Raw genomic sequence first — 19,330 nt, 5'->3', positions numbered from 1 at the left:
TATCATGCACACACAGGGTACAGCCCTCACACACTGTCTAATAATCACGCACACACAGGCTACAGCCCTCTCACACTGTATAATAAAAACACACACGGTACAGCCCTCACACAATGTCTAATATACACACACACACAGGGTACAGCCCTCACACACTGTCTAATAAACACACACACAGGGTACAGCCCTCACACACTGGCTAATAAACACACACACAGGGCACAGCCCTCACACACTGTCTAATAAACACACACACAGGATACAGCCCTCACACACTGTCTAATAAACACACACACACGGCACAGCCCTCACATACTGTCTAATAAACACACACACCGGGTACAGCCTTCACACACTGTCTAATAAACACACACATAAGGTACAACCCTCACAAACTGTCTAATACATACACACAGGGTACAGCCCTCACACACTGTCTAATAAACACACATACACAGTGTACAGCCATCACACCATGTCTAATAAACACATATACAAGGTGCAGCCCTCACACACTTCTAATAAACACACACGCAGGGTACAGTCCTCACACACTGTCTAATAATCATGCACACACAGGGTACAGCCCTCACACAATGTCTAATATACACACACACACACAGGGTACAGCCCTCACACACTGTCTAATAAACACACACACACACAGGGTACAGCCCCCACACACTGTCTAATAACACACATAGGGTACAGCCCTCACACACTCTCTAATAAACACACACACACACAGGGTACAGCCCCCACACACTGTCTAATAACACACATAGGGTACAGCCCTCACACACTCTCTAATAAACACACACACACACAGGATACAGCCCTCACACACTGTCTAATAATCACGCACACACAGGGTACAGCCCTCACACACTGTCTAATAAACACACACACAGGGCACAGCCCTCACACACTGTCTAATAAACACACACACAGGGTACAGTCCTCACAAACTGTCTAGCAAACACACACACGGTACAGCCCTCCACGCTGTCTAATAAACACACACATAGTACAGCCCTCACACGCTGTCGAATAAACACACACACCGGGTACAGCCCTCACACACTGTCTAATAAACACACACATAAGGTACAACCCTCACAAACTGTCTAATGCATACACACAGGGTACAGCCCTCACACACTGTCTAATAAACACACGCACACAGGGTACAGCCCTCACACACTGCTTAATAAACACACATAGAGTAGAGCCCTCACACTCTGTTGAATATACACACACACGGTACAGCCCTCACCCACTGTCAAATAAACACACACTCAGGGTACAGCCCTCACACATGGTCTAATAAACACACACACTGCGTATAGCCCTCACACACTGTCGAATATACACACACACGGTACAGTCCTTACACACTGTCTAACAAACACACACATAGGGTATAGCCCTCACACACTGTCTAATAAACATACACACAGGGTACTGCCCTCACACTCTGTCTGATATACACACTCACGGTACAGCCCTCACACACTATCCAATAAACTCACATAGGGTACAGCCCTCACACACTGTCTAATAACACACATAGGGTACAGCCCTCACACACTCTCTAATAAACACACACACACACAGGATACAGCCCTCACACACTGTCTAATAATCACGCACACACAGGGTACAGCCCTCACACACTGTCTAATAAACACACACACAGGGCACAGCCCTCACACACTGTCTAATAAACACACACACAGGGTACAGTCCTCACAAACTGTCTAGCAAACACACACACGGTACAGCCCTCCACGCTGTCTAATAAACACACACATAGTACAGCCCTCACACGCTGTCTAATAAACACACACACCGGGTACAGCCTTCACACACTGTCTAATAAACACACACATAAGGTACAACCCTCACAAACTGTCTAATGCATACACACAGGGTACAGCCCTCACACACTGTCTAATAAACACACACACATGGTACAGCCCTCACACACTGTCTAATTATCATGCACACACAGGGTACAGCCCTCACACACTGTCTAATAATCACGCACACACAGGCTACAGCCCTCTCACACTGTATAATAAAAACACACACGGTACAGCCCTCACACAATGTCTAATATACACACACACACCGGGTACAGCCCTCACACACTGTCTAATAAACACACACATAAGGTACAACCCTCACAAACTGTCTAATGCATACACACAGGGTACAGCCCTCACACACTGTCTAATAAACACACATACACAGTGTACAGCCGTCACACCATGTCTAATAAACACATATACAAGGTACAGCCCTCACACACTTCTAATAAACACACACGCAGGGTACAGTCCTCACACACTGTCTAATAATCATGCACACACAGGGTACAGCCCTCACACACTGTATAATAAACACATACACGGTACAGCCCTCACACAATGTCTAATATACACACACACACAGGGCACAGCCCTCACACACTGTCTAATAAAGACACACATAAGGTACAACCCTCACAAACTGTCTAATACATACACACAGGGTACAGCCCTCACACACTGTCTAATAAACACACATACACAGTGTACAGCCGTCACACCATGTCTAATAAACACATATACAAGGTACAGCCCTCACAAACTGTCTAATACACACACACAGGGCACAGCCCTCACATACTGTCTAACAAACACACACACAGTACAGCCCTCACACGCTGACTAATGAACATACACACACACACGGTACAGCCCTCCACGCTGTCTAATAAACACACACATAGTACAGCCCTCACACGCTGTCTAATAAACACACTCACAGGGTACAGCCCTCACACACTGTCTAATAAAAACACACAGGGCACAGCCCTCACACACTGTCTAATAAACACACACAGGGCACAGCCCTCACATTCTGCCTAATAAACACACACACAGGGTACTGCCCTCACACACTGTCGAATAAACACACACACAGGGCACAGCCCTCACATACTGTCTAATAAACACATACACAGGGTACAGCCCTCACAAACTGTCTAGCAAACACACACACGGTATAGCCCTCCACGCTGTCTAATAAACACACACATAGTACAGCCCTCATACACTGTCTAATAAACATACACACAGGGTACTGCCCTCACACTCTGTCTGATATACACACACATGGTACCGCCCTCACACACTCTCTAATAAAAACACACACACACAGGGTACAGCCCTCACACACTGTCTAATAAACACACACATGGTACCGCCCTCACACACTCTCTAATAAACACACACACACACAGGGTACAGCCCTCACACACTCTCTAATAAACACACACACGGTACAGCCCTCACACACTGTCTAATAAACACACACACGGTACAGCCCTCATACACTGTCTAATACATACACACTGGGTACAGCCTTCACACACTGTCTAATACATACACACTGGGTACAGCCCTCACACACTGTCTAACAAACACACATACACAGGGCATAGCCTTCACATACTGTCTAATACACACATACTATACAGCCTGTCTAGCTAAGTTGGTAGAGCATGTGATTCTTAATCTGAGGTTTGTGGGTTCGAGCCTCATGATGGCGCTTCCCTTCCTTAATAGAAATCCAGCTCTCTGTTCTTGGGGTGGCTCAGTGATTAGCACACAGCACTAGGGACCCAGGTTCGATTCCAGCCTCGGGCAACTGTGTGGAGTTTGTACATTTTCCCCGTGATTGTGTGGGTTTCCTCTGGGTGTTGTGGTTTCCTCGCGCAATCCAAAGATGTGCAGGTTAGGTGAATTGCCCACGGTAAATTACCCATAGTGATGGGTGCATTATTCAGAGGAAAATGGGTCTAGGTAGGTTACTCTTCGGAGGGTCGGTGTGGACTTATTGGGCCGAAGGGCCTGTTTTCACACGGTAGGGAATCTAATCTAGCCCTCACACACTGTCTAATAAACACACACAGAGGGTACAGCCCTCACACACTGTCGAAAGCAAATGCAATGTTGTCTCTTACCTCAAGAGGGTTGGAATATAAAAACAGAGATGTGCTACTGAGACTTTATAAAGCTCTGGTTAGGCCCCATTTGGAGTACTGTGTCCAGTTTTGGTCCCCACACCTCAGGAAGGACATACTGGCACTGGAACGTGTCCAGCGGAGATTCACACAGATGATCCCTGGAATGGCAGGTCTAACATGTGAGGAAAGGCTGAGGATCCTGGGATTGTATTCGTTGGAGTTTAGAAGATTGAGGGGAGACTTAATAGAGACGTACAAGATAATACATGGCTTGGAAAGGGTGGACGCTAGGAAATTGTTTCGGTTAGGCGAGGAGACTAGGACCCGTGGACACAGTCTTAGAATTAGAGGGGGTCAATTCAGAACAGAAATGCGGAGACATTTCTTCAGCCAGAGAGTGGTGGGCCTGTGGAATTCATTGCCACAGAGTGCAGCGGAGGCCGGGACACTAAATGTCTTCAAGGCCGAGATTGATAGATTCTTGTTGTCTCGAGGAATTAAGGGCTACGGGGAGAATGCTGGTAAGTGGAGTTGAAATGCACATCAGCCATGATTGAATGGCGGAGTGGACTCGATGGGCCGAATGGCCTTACTTCCACTCCTATGTCTTATGGTCTTATGGTCTTATGGAATGCACAAACATGGTACAGCCCTCACACAGTTTATCAGCTGGAAATTGATCCTGACCTTATCATCATTAAGACTGCAATTTTCCACTTTCATAATAACACCACCTCTGACCCTACACTGAATCACTTAACTGTTATGGTGAAGAATGAGGTCATTTGGCCCGTCATGTCTTTACTGGCTCTCTGAACGTTTCAACTTTGAGCCAATCTCCCTAATTTTCTCCAAAACCCTGTACATAGTTTCTAAATTAAAAATATTAATGAACTCCTCAATGTCCAGCACATTTCTATAACCTAAGTAGTCACTGTGTGAAAATGGTTTTCCCATGCCACCCTTGTTTGTTTTGCCAAACACTGAAAAGGTGCTGTCTGGTTCTCAAACTGGCTGGGAACAGATTCTCAGTATCCACTCTGAACGAACCCTCCTCGGTTTAGAAAGCATCTAACATAACTCTTCTCAGCCTTCTCCTCTTGAGGAGAATTATCCTAAAGTTTCTGATGTATCACCTGTATCGAGGTGGTTCATCCCTAGAACCATTCTGGTAAACCTCTATTGCACACACACCATTCACATCCCATCCTACAGTGTAGCACCCAAAATTGACCACCACTTTCTGAGATCTAACAAGTATCTGAGATACAGTCAGCAACACCTCCCTGTTTTGTGCCTCCATTTATGAAGCAAAGAATAATATATACTATATTAACAGCTTTCTTAACCTGTCCTGCCACATTTAATGAATGATGTACTAATATACCTAGGTCTTCCTATTCCAACTCATCCTTCTGAAAAGCAGCCTTTATTTCATATTATCTGTCCATATTCTTTGTGTCAGAATGCACCTCATCACATTTCTTTGCATTGAATGACAGTTGCCACCTATCTGTCTATTCGACCAACCCGTCAATGTCCTTTTGGAGTTCCACACTGTCCTCCTCCTCCTCGTCATCTGTTTACAATTCTCTCAAGTATCATGTTATTTGCAAGCTTTGATGTTGTCCCCTGCATGCTAAGACCTAGAACATTTAGTTACATCAAAAGCAAGTGTTGCAATACCAGTCTCTGCGAACTCTGCTCAAACTTTCTTCCAGCCCAGAAATTATCTATTGACCATTACTCTCTGTGTCCTAGCCCTCGGCCAATTTTGTATTCCACACGACTACTGTTCTTCTTATACCTCGACCTATAACATTCCACACAAGTTTGTTTGTGTGGCACTGTATCAAACATGGAAATCCATGTACACCACATCAACAATATCACCCTCATCAACGCTGTTACTTCTTCATGTTATCTCTTTCAGCAACTCAATTAGACATGGTTTTCCTTTAAGAATCCATGATGACTCTTTTGAACCAATCCCCACTTTTCCATGTGACAATTAATTCAATTCCCACATAATTGTTTCTAGAAGCTTCCCTGCCAGAATTAAACTGATTGGGCTGTAATTACTAGGCCAAAGTTTACAACCTTTCATTTCGAACAAAGCTGTGATATTTATGATTGTCCAGACTTCAGGCACCTCCCCCAAGCCCAGGAAACATGGACACTGTCTCCACTGCCTCCACCAATTCTTCCAAAACTTCCTTCAAAATCCTTGGATGCATCTCATCCAGTCTCAGTGTCTTGCCACCTTTAAATGCTGACTGTATCTAATACCCCCGCCTTATTAATTTTGATCTTTTCTTGTGACTGTTCTCTTGTCTGTCACTATGACCTGGGCAGCATCCTCATCTTTAGTAAAGAGACAGCTGTAAAATACCCATTTGCTACCTTAGTTATGTCCCCTGCCTCCAGGAGTAAATCCCCTTCTTGTTCTTTGAGTGGCCCTACTCCTCCTTTCAGCATGCCTTTATTGTTGCTGTCTTAGAGATGACTGTGATTTTCCCTAACATTAGCTGCCAGCCTTTAATCACCATCCCTTTTTGCTCTCCTTATTTGCCTTTTTAATCTCCCTTCTGGGCTTTCCGTACCTTCTCAACTGTCGTCACTGCCTGACATAGACATTGGATTAAAGAAAAAAATACGTTTATCTCATTTTCATCCTGGAAGTTCTGAGTTTGTTTGTCCTACCTTTCCCTTTTGATGGAATATACCTGGACTGAGGCCAAACCATCTGCTCCAGATAGCTCATTATTCACCTTCTGTTTCTCTGGCCTAGCTAGGGAGCTGATCCCACCACTCAACAAACAATTCAGAAACCCAGGCTAATGATCCAGAGAGGTAGATTTGAATCCCATTATGGCAGACAGTGAAATGTGTATTTAATAAGAATCTAGCACACAAAAAAAAGTTGATTACCGTAAAAAAAAATCAGGTTCACTGATACCTTTCAGGGAAGGAAATCTACTTATGTCAGTAAGGTGTTTGATAATGTTCCCCCACAGTTGGCTATCGCACAAAATACGGAGGCATAGGATTGAGGGTGATTTAGCAGTTTAGATCAGAAATTGGCTAGCTAAAAGAAGAAAGAGGGTGGTGGTTGATGGGAAATATTTATCCTGGAGTCCAGTTACTAGTGGTGTACTGCAAGGATCTGTTTTGGGTCCACTGCTGTTTTGTCATTTTTATAAATGACGTGGATGAGGGCATAGAAAGATGGGTTAGTAAATTTGTGGACAACACTAAGTACAGTTATGGATAGTGCTCATGGATGTTGTAGGCTATGGCGAGACAAAGATAAGCTGCAGAGCTGGGCTAAGAGGTGGCAAATGGAATTTAATGCAGAAAAGTGTGAGGTGATTCATTTGGAAGGAGTAACAGGAATGCAGAGTACTTGGTTAATGATAATATTCTTCATAGTGTGGAAGAGCAGAGAGATCTTGATATCCAGGCATGCAGGTCCTTGAAAGTTGCCACTCAGGTTGATAGGGTGTGTTAGCTTTTATTGGTAGTGGGATTGAGTTTCGAAACCATGAGGTCATGCTGCAGCTGTACAGCCTCTGTGCAGCCACACTTGAAGTACTGCATACAGTTCCAGTCACCGCATTGTAGGAAGGAGGTGGGAATTTTGGAAAGGGATCAGACGAGATTTACTAGGTTGTTGATTGGTATGGAGAGAAGGTCTTATGAGGAAAATGCTGAGGGACTTGCTGCTGTTTTCATAAGAGAGAAGAAGGTTGAAATGTGACTTAATTGAGACATTTAAGATAAGCAGAGGGTTAGATCGGTTGGACAGCGAGACCCTTTTTCCTCAGATGGCGATGGCTAGCAAGAGGGGATATAGCTTTAAATACAGGGGTGAGAGATATAGAACAGATATCAGAGATAGTTTTTTTTTATTCAGAGTAGTATGGGTGTGGAATGCGTTGCCTGCAACAGTCGTAGACTTGCCAACTTTAATGGTATTTAAATGGTCATTGGATAGGCATATGGATGAGAATGGAATAGTGTAGGACAGATAGGCTTAAAATTGGGTTCACAGCTTGGCCAACATTGAGGGCCTGCATTGTGCTGTTATGTTCTATGTTCTATACTGTCCTTATCCAGTCTGGCCTACATTGACTCCAGACTCACAGGAATGTGGTTGACTCGTAACAACTCTCTGGGAAATTAGGGATAGACATTAAATGCTGGCCTAGCCAGTAACATGCACATCCCAGGTGGAATATAGCTCTGTTCTAGAACATAGAACAATACAGAGCAGAACAGGCCCTTCAGCCCTCGATGTTGGGCCGTCCTGTGAACTATTCTCAGATCGTCCCCCTACACTATCCCAAAATCATCCATGTGCTTATCTAAGGATTGTTTAAATCTCCCTAATGTGGCTGAGTTAACTACATTGGCAGGTAGGGCATTCCACGGCCTTACCACTCTCTGAGTAAAGAACTTGCCTCTGACATCTGTCTTAAATCTATCACCCCTCAATTTGTGGTTATGTCCCCTCGTGCACGCTGACATCATCATCCTAGAAAAAAGTCTTTCACTGTCTACCCTATCTAATCCTCTGATCATCTTGTATGTCTCTATTAAATCCCCCCTTAGCCTTCTTCTTGCCAATGAAAAGCCAATGAGAACAGGTTCAAGTCTCTCAGCCTTTCCTCATAAGACCTTCCCTCCAGACCAGGTAACATCCTGGTAAATCTCCTCTGCACCTTTCCCAATGCTTCCACGTGTTTCCCGAAATATGGGGACCAGAACTGTACACAATATTCCAAGTGTAGCCGCACCAGCGTTTTGTATAGTTGCAGCATGATATTGTGGCTCTGGAACTCAATCCCTCTACGAATGAAACCTAACACACCGTATGCCTTTTTAACAGCACTATCCGCCTGGGTGGCAACTTTCAGGGATCTATATACATGGACTCCAAGATCCCTCTGCGCATCCACACTACCAAGAATCTTTCCATTGACCCAGTACTCTGCCTTCCTGTTATTCTTCCCAAAGTGCATCACCTCACATTTAGCTGCATTGAACACCATTTGCCACCTTCCAGCTCAATTTTGCAGTTTATCCAAGTCCCCTTACAACCTGTAAAATTCTTCCAAACTGTCCACTACTCCACTGACTTTTGTGTCGTCTGCAAATTTACTAATCCATCCACCTATGCCTGCACCTAAGTCATTTATAAAAATGACAAACAGCAGTGGTCGCAAAACAGATCCCTGTGGCACACCACTAGTAACTGGACTCCAGGCTGAATATTTTCCATCAACCACCTTTTTTTTTCTTTCTTTTCCAGTTATTTTCAGTCAGCAGACTCGAAATGCTAATTCTACTCTCTCTCTCTCTACAAATGCTGCCAGACCTGCTGAGTTTCTTCAGCAATTTCTGTTTCTTTTAAATTTCAGATTAAACTAGATTAGATTCCCTACAGTGTGGAAACAGGCCTTTCAGCCCAACCAGCCCACACCTACCCTCCGAAGAGTAACCCACCCAGACCCATTTCACTCTTACCAATGCATCTAACACTATAGGCAATTTAGCATGGCCATTTAACTTGACCTGTACATCTTTGGACTGTGGGAGGAAACCGGAGCACCGGGAGGAAACCCATGCAGACACAGGGAGAATGTGCAAACTCCAGAGAGTCAACCGAGGCAGGAATCAAACCTGGGACCCTAGTGCTGTGAGGCAGCCGTGCTAACCACTAAGCCACCATGCCACCCGAAGTCCCATTGAAATGGGTTCTCTGAGAGTTGATTATTCTTACTCAGAATTGTTGCATGTCATTCTCCAGCACTGTCCTGAACCTTACAAAACAATGATCGCTGAATCCTAAATATTGTCTCACTGATACCTGTTCTGTTTGGCTGCCCGCATTCCCAACAACCAGGTCTAACAGAGGAACCTTTCTTGTTGGAGTGGACACATACTATGTTGGGAACTTCCCTTGAGCACAAGCCAGCATTGCCCCTTACTCAACCAGTATTTCAATCAATAGGCAGGTAATTAAAATCTCCCATTATAACTCCTTGACAACGTTTACACTGCTCTGCTCTTTCCTTGCTGAGGTGTTCCTCTCCATCCTCCCTACTTGCTAATGTATAAATGACAGTGATAAATGTAATGTCTGAGGGACAGGAAGCTAGGTTGTGTTGGAGATGTTTTGTCAAACTGGAAGAAGGTGTGTAGTGGAGCTTCCCCAAGGGTTAGTTTTGGCAGCTACTTTTTTTCCCGAATGATCGCAGACTTGGAGTACAGGGAACAATTTCTGTTTGCAGATTGTCGACTGTGAGGAGGACAGTGCAGGCTGTTAGAAGTTTACTGATAAACTGGTGAAATGGCAAACACATAGCAGAAAGCCCTGTTCCTTCAGTGATGCCACCAGGGACATGGTGCGAGTGTCCAGCTGACTTACCTCATGCAGCCTCCACAGGAGATCAGCAGCAGGATGAACAACAGCAAGCTCAGGGTGAAGAACAACCATAAATGCATTGAATAGGATCCACCACTCAAGGACCAGGGCTCTGCACCCATACTCAAAGATAGAGCCAAGGATGCTGCTGTTCATCTGAAAGAATAATAAGATGCCTCACAGAAATTGATTTTAGAGATATCTATATACACATTGTCATGAAGGATCAGTGTTATGAAGGGGGGAAGACATTTTTAGTTTCATTTTAGATTTGCTCTGAGAATGACAATGGGGACTTGTTTTACATGCATGCATTTCAATTAGGTCTTTAAACAATTGAGGTGAACAGTTCAGTGCATTAGTAAAGGGTAAAAAAAAAAGAGTGGAATGCCTGTAGGAAACCAGTAACACAGAAAGTCAAAACAATCCAGAAGAAGTCAAACAGAAACACATCTAGTCAGAGAGAAAAGTTTTTTTAACAGCAGATATGATAATAGTTTAATAGTCTTCAAAACAGTCAGGGAAAAAGTCCTGAGCTGATTGGAAGAAACTTCAGAAGCAGAAAGCTGTAGAGGTGTCAGAAAGAAAAGATGCTGCCCAGGGCTGTTAATATATTGGCTTGATGACCATGTGCTAATATATTGGTTTGATGACCATGTGTTAATATATTGGTTTGATGACCATGTGTTAAGGAAGTGAGCTGAAGCACCAAAAGAGACATTAAGTGAAGAAATGGCATCAGATGAATGCAGAAATCTGTCAATATGAAACCAAATACAGCCATCCCAACTGAACAAAGAGCTGTAGTGTCAAGACAAGGGTAATCCTTCACTGGTTTTTGAGAGACTGGAATGTTGTTGAGGAGTTAAGGGGATTGAATCTTTCTTTCTGATGTTTGTAATAAAACTGTTTCAAATACTCTTGTATGGTGTAAGATCATATTTTTGTACGTGTGTGCAATAAACATTGATGTTCTTTTGCTCACAGGAAATTGGCAAACTCTTGTTAACATTTTCAGTGACTGACCTTTTCATTAAGCAAAGCAGAAAATAAAATTTATGATTTATCAAGCCAGATTTCCCTCCATGATCCAACTTGTGGAGCACTACCACCAGCTGGAAGTAAATCAATATTCAGAAGACTAACAATATAGTTGGTGCAGAAAGTAGTCACATGTATAACCACTGAAACACAGGGCATGAGATAATGCATCTCTAGTGACCAGTGACTTGACTTCCAACAAGAACTCAGCAGAGCACTTAGGGAGGAGATTTCCAGGTCTGGGACAACGCACCCCTGCCTCCTGAGAGTGAGGAACACCCACATGTGGCCCAATGTATCTCAAGTCTGAACCCTCAGGGAAGGGATTGTCATTATATATTTCAAAAAGACATTATTATCTAGATGGCTGTGGTGTAACTGGGATGGGGAGGAGGCTGGATAACCCTTGATTGGGATAGAGATTTCTGGGAGTCTGAGTTGATGGCGTTCGGAGAGTGCTGCTGTTTTCTTTCATTGACTCTGGGATGTGGGCATCAATGGCAAGGCTTGCATTTATTGCCATGCTCAGAGCGGATGCTGCTGGGCCTGACTCACAAACAACGCTGTGGCAGTTTGATTACATTTTAGGAGCTGCTCAGACACTGAATGTACAGTCAGTTCAGGCAAGGAACTCAGGACACTTCCTAGAGAACACTCATGAAATCTCCTGGATCTCTGCAACAATCTGGTGGTCCCTTGTGTGGATTTTTTTTCATTAAGATGGGAATTAAGGGGTCCCTCTTGTGGTACAGACCAGAAGTCCAAGGTTCAAGATCTACTTACCTCAGGGCTGTGTCATAAAATTTCTCTAAAAGGGTTTATTATGAAAACTGACTAAATTTGAAAATAGCTCTGTGCAAAAGGGCTGTTGTGACACAATGTTAGTATCCCTACCTGTGAGCTGGAGGCGTGGGTTCAAGTCTCACCTACTCCAGGGCTGTGTAACAGTAAGCCTGAAACAGGTTGACTAAAAAATATCTAAAACAGGAAGCCAACTGTCAAGGAGGAAGTGGAGGGTCCCATCATCATCTTTCCAATTCAACTCCAGTCTTTCCTGATGTGTCTGAAGTTTTCTCTGGTTGAATTTGTCGATTTAAGTCTTTGGGACACTGTTTCATTCACTAATGCTGCACTGGTGAGGCTCCGGACCAAGACCTGTTTACATTAAATTCACCCATTTCACACGGTCACACCTCACCCCGCTCTAACTAAAAACTTGCTATCCTGCAGTTTGGATAGTGGCACTGACCTGAATTTTATTCAATCCTTGTCTTCATTGTCACTTTCCCCAGCTTCTCAGTACAGTCCCATCCCGACTGTGGTTTCTGTAATCTCCCCTCTGTAAGCAAGTGATCCTGAGTGCGGAAGCCAATCTATCCTCACAAGCAGTGGCTGCGGTGAAAGTCCAGTTCTCGCCGGCAGTGCAGCCCTCAGGGGTAGGAGTCCCTCCATAAGGGTAGGCGAGATTCTGAGTGGAGGGATTCTCTCCCCATCACTGTGCCCACAGCCAGAACCAGGCGCTGCTGTGAGGGATTCAGGCCACACAGTGCCCGCTGCACAGTGCTCCTATCTGACCTTCTGTCTTCTCCTCCGAAGCCAGCAGCCGAGGCTCCCTCAGGGAGCAGCTCTGAGCAGCTGGAAGCAGGCAGCTAAAGCAGAGTGGGTGTCCCTGACCCTGACACCCAGCGGCTCATCATTCCGGCTGCCTTAACTGTTTCACAACCGGCCTCCTCACACACTCACACTCACACACACACTCACTCACTCACACACTCACTCACTCTGTCACTCACTCTCACTCACCCACACACACTGACTAACTCTCACATTCACCCACTCACGCTCACAATCACTCACTGTCACACTTTCACACACTCTCACTTACTCACTACTCACACTCACCAGCTCACAAGGACTCACACACTCACTTTCTCATACTCTCTCATAAAGCCTCATACATACACACTCACTGTCACTGTCATTCACTCACACATTTTTCCTCACTCACATGTTCTCTCAAAATCACATTCACGCACTCATTTTCACACTCACCGACACATTCTCTCACTCGTACTCACACTTGCTCTCACACTAACTCATTCTCTCTCACTTACATGCGCTCTCACACTCACTCATTCACTCACTCTCACTCACTGCCATGTTCCTGTCCTGCCCTTCACTGCCTTCCCCACAGGCAGTATCCTATTCCCTCCAGACTCAGGAAGAGTTGCTGCTCCCTGTCCCAGGATTGCCTGCTCCCGGAGCTCCCAGACTGGGATCCTCTCCCAGGCAGCAGGGACTGACTGAACTTAGGAGTCCAGACTGAGCAGGATCCCACATGAGGGTGAGGTACAGGGAGCGTGCTGAGAGACACACAGCTCACCCCCAAGGCAGGGCAGTGTGACACAAGGGGTAACTACAGCCCCTCATCTGTGGGCGGCACGGTGGTTAGCACTGCTGCCTCACAGCACCAGAGACCCGGGTTCTATTCTTGCCTCAGGTGACTGTCTGTGTGGAGTTTGCACATTCTCCCCGTGTCTGTGTGGGTTTCCTCTGGGTGCTCTGGTTTCCTCCCACAATCCAAAAATGTGCAGGTTAGGTGAATTGGCCATGCTAAATTGTCTGCAGTGTTAGGTGTAGGAGAATGGGTCTGGGTGGGCGCTTCGGCGGGTCAGTGTGGACTTGTTGGGCCAAAGGGCCTATTTCCACACTGTAATTTATCTAATATCTAATCCTGTAAAGGAACAAAACACAAAGAGCTCTGGGATGTTCAACTACAGAGCAGGGGTTTTGGAGGGCTCAGGAGACAGGGGGCTTGAGGGGGGTAAACAACAATTTTTAAACCTTTTTTCTGGGTTTACTATTAAGTACTGATTGTCCATCAGATGAATCCCATAACAGATTCTACCCACCCATATACCCCCTCCCACATCCCTTTGTACACTCTCCCCCATCACTGACACTACTCCCCATTTACCCCTCTCCCACAGCCTCATGTACACTCTCTCCCCTCTCACTGACCCTACCCACCCATATACCCCCTCCCACAGCCTCGTGTACACTCTCTCCCCTCTCACTGACCCTACCCACCCATATACCCCCTCCCACAGCCTCGTGTACACTCTCCCCCATCACTGACCTTACCCCCCATTTAACCCCTCCCACAGCCTCGTGTACACTCTCTCCTCTCTCACTGGCCCTACCCCCCATTTACCCCCCTCCCACAGCACGGTGTACACTCTCCCCCATCACTGACTGTACCCACCCATATACCCCCCTCCCACAGCCCCATATACACTCTCCCCCACCCCCCCACCCCCAAAGCCTTTCAATCCCTTTGCTCCTGCACTGTATCAGTTTGTTGTGAGGGACTAATTTCACACCCTCTCACTGTCTCGAAGTTCACTCTGTCATCCAGCTGTAGGTTTGCCTGTCTGGAATCAGAGTGGGCCCTTGTTGCACTGTGGCATGGTCCCTATCTCTGAGTTAGGAGCACCAGGTTAAAGTTTGGAGGTGTGTAATAGCAACTCTGAATGGGTTGATGCGAAAATATCTCTAGCCAGGCAGTATCGCACTATCCACATCAGCCCTGAGCAGTGGATAGACACACATGCAGGCTAAAGTACAGAAACTACAGGAAAGTCTGCGCAAGAGGTTTGGAATGTGAAAGGTGGCCATGTCCTCTGTGCAATCCAGGGCCTGTCCTTGAGATACCAGCTGCCTGCTGTAATGTAACAAGCTCATGTAGCACATGGAACAAGGGAGGGAGTTTGCTCAAACAATCACTATTCACTCAACTGATAAAGTTCCAATAACATTCCTTCTTTCTGGGCATGGGCTGATAACCATCACATGACAGAGAGAGAGGGAGAGAGAAAGGCAAAGTGAGGAAGAGGGAGGGGGGGAGAGAGAGAGAGAGAGAGGGAGGATCCTGATGGAGAGTGTGCCTTCACTGAAAGCAGAATCTTGTGTCAAACGAACATTTGGGACTAAACAAGTCAAAAGGACATGATGTAATGTAACATTTTTCATGGCCACAGGACATTCCAAAGCAGGAACAGTTAACAAAGTATTTTTAAGGCCAGTAGTAATTGCAAAGGAGGAATCTGTTAGATGGGAGGTGGGTGTCAGTGACTGGGCCAGTGTTTATTATCTGTCCCTAGTTGCCCTGGAGAAGAGGTGGTGAGCTGCCCCTCTAACCACTGTAGTCCATGGCCTGTAGCGACACCTAGAGTATTCCCAGTCAGATGGAATTCCAGGAATTTGACCCGATGATCGTGAAAGAGCAGTGATATAACTGCAAGTCAGCACAGTACCTGAAATAGGAGATAACGAGGCAGAGATTGTGATGGATTTTATTTACAGGTGGGTCCGAGGCTCAAATCAGCTTCAGAGCCAGACCGTGCAGCATGCGTGAAATCCACACAAATCGAGCACAATTGCAATATTCAGCTGCAGAGTCATCAATCCAGGTGTTATAGAGGTGAGATCACACCAGGGAGATTGGTCTTAGTCAAGCTCAGGAAATCAATCTTCTCTTTCGAACAATTGCTCTTCATCCAATTGAAACGTTGCATTTCTGCTTGAGCACTGTGCTGACAACAAGAAACAAGACCGCACTGTGGGCACTGCTCTGGCAGACCCACTGTTACCCAGAGAGGCTGCTGTTGGCCACCCTCCCCTCACCATTCCCCTGAAGGGGCAGCAGCCTCCCCAGAATGGGGATCCATTTTCAGTGGGTCAGCTGCCTGAATGATTACTGCTGTAATCAAATGCAAGAATGGAACACATTGCACTGAGATAGTGTGTTTCAGTCTCTGTTTCTGATATTGATTGAAAGAATGATATTGTCTAAGATGGTCTGAAACAGCCCATCTCTAAATGCAGCTAGACCTGGGTGACTTTCCAGCTTGGGCTGATAAGTGGTAAGTAACATTTGTGCCCCATAAATCCCTAATAAGAAACAATCTAACACCACCCCTTGACATTCAGTGGTTTACTATCACTGAATCTCCCTCACTATCAACATCCTGGGGATTACCATTGACCAGAAACTCAACTGAACTCACCATATAAACATGATGGCTACAAGAGCAGGGCAGGGAATGGGAATACTGTGATGAATAACTCACCTCCTGACTCCCCAGTGCCCACCCATCGTCTACAAGGCACAAGTCAGGAGTGTGATGGAACACTCCCCACATGACTGGATGGGTGCAGCTCCAACAACATTCAAGAAGCTTGACACCATCCAGGACAAATCATCCACTTGTTTGGCACTGCATCCACAAGCATCCACTCCCTCCAGCACCGATGCTCAGGAGCTGCAGTGTGTACTCTCTACATGATGCGCTGCAGAAATTCACCAAAGATCCTCAGACAATACCTTCCAAACCTACGACCGATTTCATCTAGAAGGACAAGGGCAGCAGAATACATCAGAGCACCAGCCCCTGCAAGTTCCCCTCCAAGTCAGTCACCATCCTGACTTGGATATATATCGCCATCTTGTCAGTGTAACTGGTTCCAAATCCTGGAATTCCCTCCCAAAGGGCATTGTGGGTCAACCCACAGCACATGGACTGCAGTGGTTCAAGAAGGCAGCTCACCCCCACCTTCTCAAGGGGCAACTAGGGACAGGCAATAAATGCTGGACTCAGCCAGTGACACCTATATCCCTGAAAACGAATGAAAGAAATTAATCATTTGCTTTACCTCGTTCTTACTGTCAATTGTTTCATGGTTATAAGCATCCACAAGTACTGCTACTCTCAGGCTTCACTCCCAATTTCTGAGGAAGGGTCACTGGACCCGAAACATTAATTCTGCTTTCTCTCCTCACGTGTTGCTAGACCAGCTGAGCCTTTCCTGCAATTTCAGTTTTTGTTTCTGATTCCCAGCATCTGCAGTTCTTTCAATTTTTATTTCCCAATTTATAAAACTTGATGGAGCCCAGAACCCTCACTGTAAATGTTTCCTGACAGCACCCACTTTGTAACAGTCTCTTATTTAACCCTCACCTGGCTTTACCCTCCTGCACTTCCCATTATTGTTTCCTGTTATCCATCGTGCTGCTATTGCTCGCTATGCTTGGCTTTGATTAGTGTATCTGTCTGGAAAATTTGATAAATGTTTAATCTATGTGACTACACTTCACTGTTGCCTTAATTCCATTGCTTGTTACTGTTGAATGGATCCATTTTTATGTCCAGGATATAACAAATTCATCCCCAAGTAGCAAACTTCTGCATAACATGCAAGAAACTGACTGAGGTGGCATGAGTTAATATCATGCATTTCAATTACTTTAGCCAACACTGGTACCTCTCAGAGAAAGTGAGGACTGCAGATGCTGAAGAGTCAGTCAAGAGTGTGGTGCTGGAAAAGCATAGCAGGGCAGGCAGCATCTGAGGAGCAGGAGAATTGACGTTTCGGGTGTAAGCCCTTCATCAGGAATGTACCTCACTGGTACCTCTCAGCCTGAAGACTGTAGCTCCAAATCCCCAACAGAGTACATAATCATGTCTACACTCCAGACTTCTTGAACTGTTGCAATCCACATGCTGTAGGTAGATCCACAGTGCCCTGAGGAAGGGAATTCCGGGATTCTGACCCAGTGACGGTGAAGGATTAGTGATATATTTCCAAGTCATGATGGCGAGTGGCTTAGAGAGGAACTTAAAGGATGTGGTGTTCCCATCTGCTGCCCTTGCCCTTCTGGATGGAAGTGGATGTGAGTTTGGAAAGTGCTGTTGGAAGAGACTTGGCAAGTTATGCAGTACATCTAGTAGACAGTACACACGGCTGCTACTGTAGATCAGTGATGGTGGGAGCAGATGTTTGTGAATGTCGTTCATTCAAGTGGGTTGCTTTGTCTTGGATGGCATCAAGCTTGAGTGTAGTTGAAGCTGCACCCATCCAGGCAAATAGGGAGTATTACTGACTTGTGAGAGTTTTGGGGAGTCAGGAGATGCGTTACTCAATGCAGGTTTCCTAACCTCTGACCTACTTTTGTAGTCACTGTTTTTATGTGGTGTGTCCAGTTCAGTTACTGGTCAATGGTAACCCCCAGATGTTGGTAGTGGAGGATTTAGTGATAGGAGTAATTGAATGTCAAGAGGTGATGGTCAGATTCTCTCTTGTTGGAGATAGTCAATGCCTACACTCATGTGGAGAAAATGTTATTTGTTACTTATGAAACCAAATTTGGATATTGTCCAGATTTTGTTGCATTTGAACACAGACTGCTTCAGTATCTGAGGAGTCGTGAATGGTGCTGAACATTGTACAATCAGCTTCTGACCTTATGATGGAAGGAAGGTCATTGTTGAAGCAGTTGAAGATGGTTGGGCCTGGGACACTCCCCTAAGGAACTCCTTCAGAGATGTCCTGAAGCTGAGATGACTGATCTCCAACAACCACAACCATCTTCATATGAGTCATCTATGACTCCAAACACTGCGAATTTGCCCCTGACTCCCAGTGATTCCTGTTTTGCCTGAGCTCTTTGATGCCACAATTGCTGAATGTGATCTTGGTGTCAAGGGCCACCAGTCTCACCTCACCTCTGGAAATCAAATCTTTTCGTGTTTGCTGTTGTGCAATCTGGACATGTTTCAATGACATTATCCCTTTGTCCACTTTTCTTGGTCTGTGTTGGTCAGTCTCCCTCAGTGTTTCTCCCTGTACAGGGGTAAGAGTGTGTTGTTCAGTGTCCCCTCCTCTAAGGTCGGTGTGTGCCGCACTCTCAATGTCTCTCCCCTGCAGGGGTCAGAATGTGTTGGTCAGTCTCCCTCAGTGTCCCCTCCATCCCGCCACCCAACCCTCATGGGGGGGTGGGGTGG

The 19,330-nt window shown here is 45.6% G+C and overlaps 1 protein-coding gene across 1 annotated transcript in view; it reads right to left on the bottom strand.

Moving 5' to 3' along the window:
• Nucleotides 1-13,118, bottom strand: part of LOC132819305 (uncharacterized) — a 32,814-nt gene extending 19,696 nt beyond the window's left edge. Inside the window, exons 1-2 of the mRNA XM_060830750.1 lie at nucleotides 12,736-13,118; nucleotides 10,449-10,601 (exon numbers count right to left, since the gene is read on the bottom strand). Coding sequence (XP_060686733.1) covers nucleotides 10,449-10,567 — 119 coding nt within the window. The 5' untranslated portion in view covers nucleotides 10,568-10,601; nucleotides 12,736-13,118. The remainder of the gene's footprint in view (nucleotides 1-10,448; nucleotides 10,602-12,735) is intronic.
• Nucleotides 13,119-19,330: the final 6,212 nt, after the last annotated feature.

Source organism: Hemiscyllium ocellatum, chromosome 10 (assembly GCF_020745735.1).
Source record: "Hemiscyllium ocellatum isolate sHemOce1 chromosome 10, sHemOce1.pat.X.cur, whole genome shotgun sequence".
Lineage (NCBI taxonomy): Eukaryota > Metazoa > Chordata > Chondrichthyes > Orectolobiformes > Hemiscylliidae > Hemiscyllium > Hemiscyllium ocellatum.
Note: the sequence above shows the minus strand (reverse complement) of the source record. Positions and strands in the feature narration are given on the sequence as shown.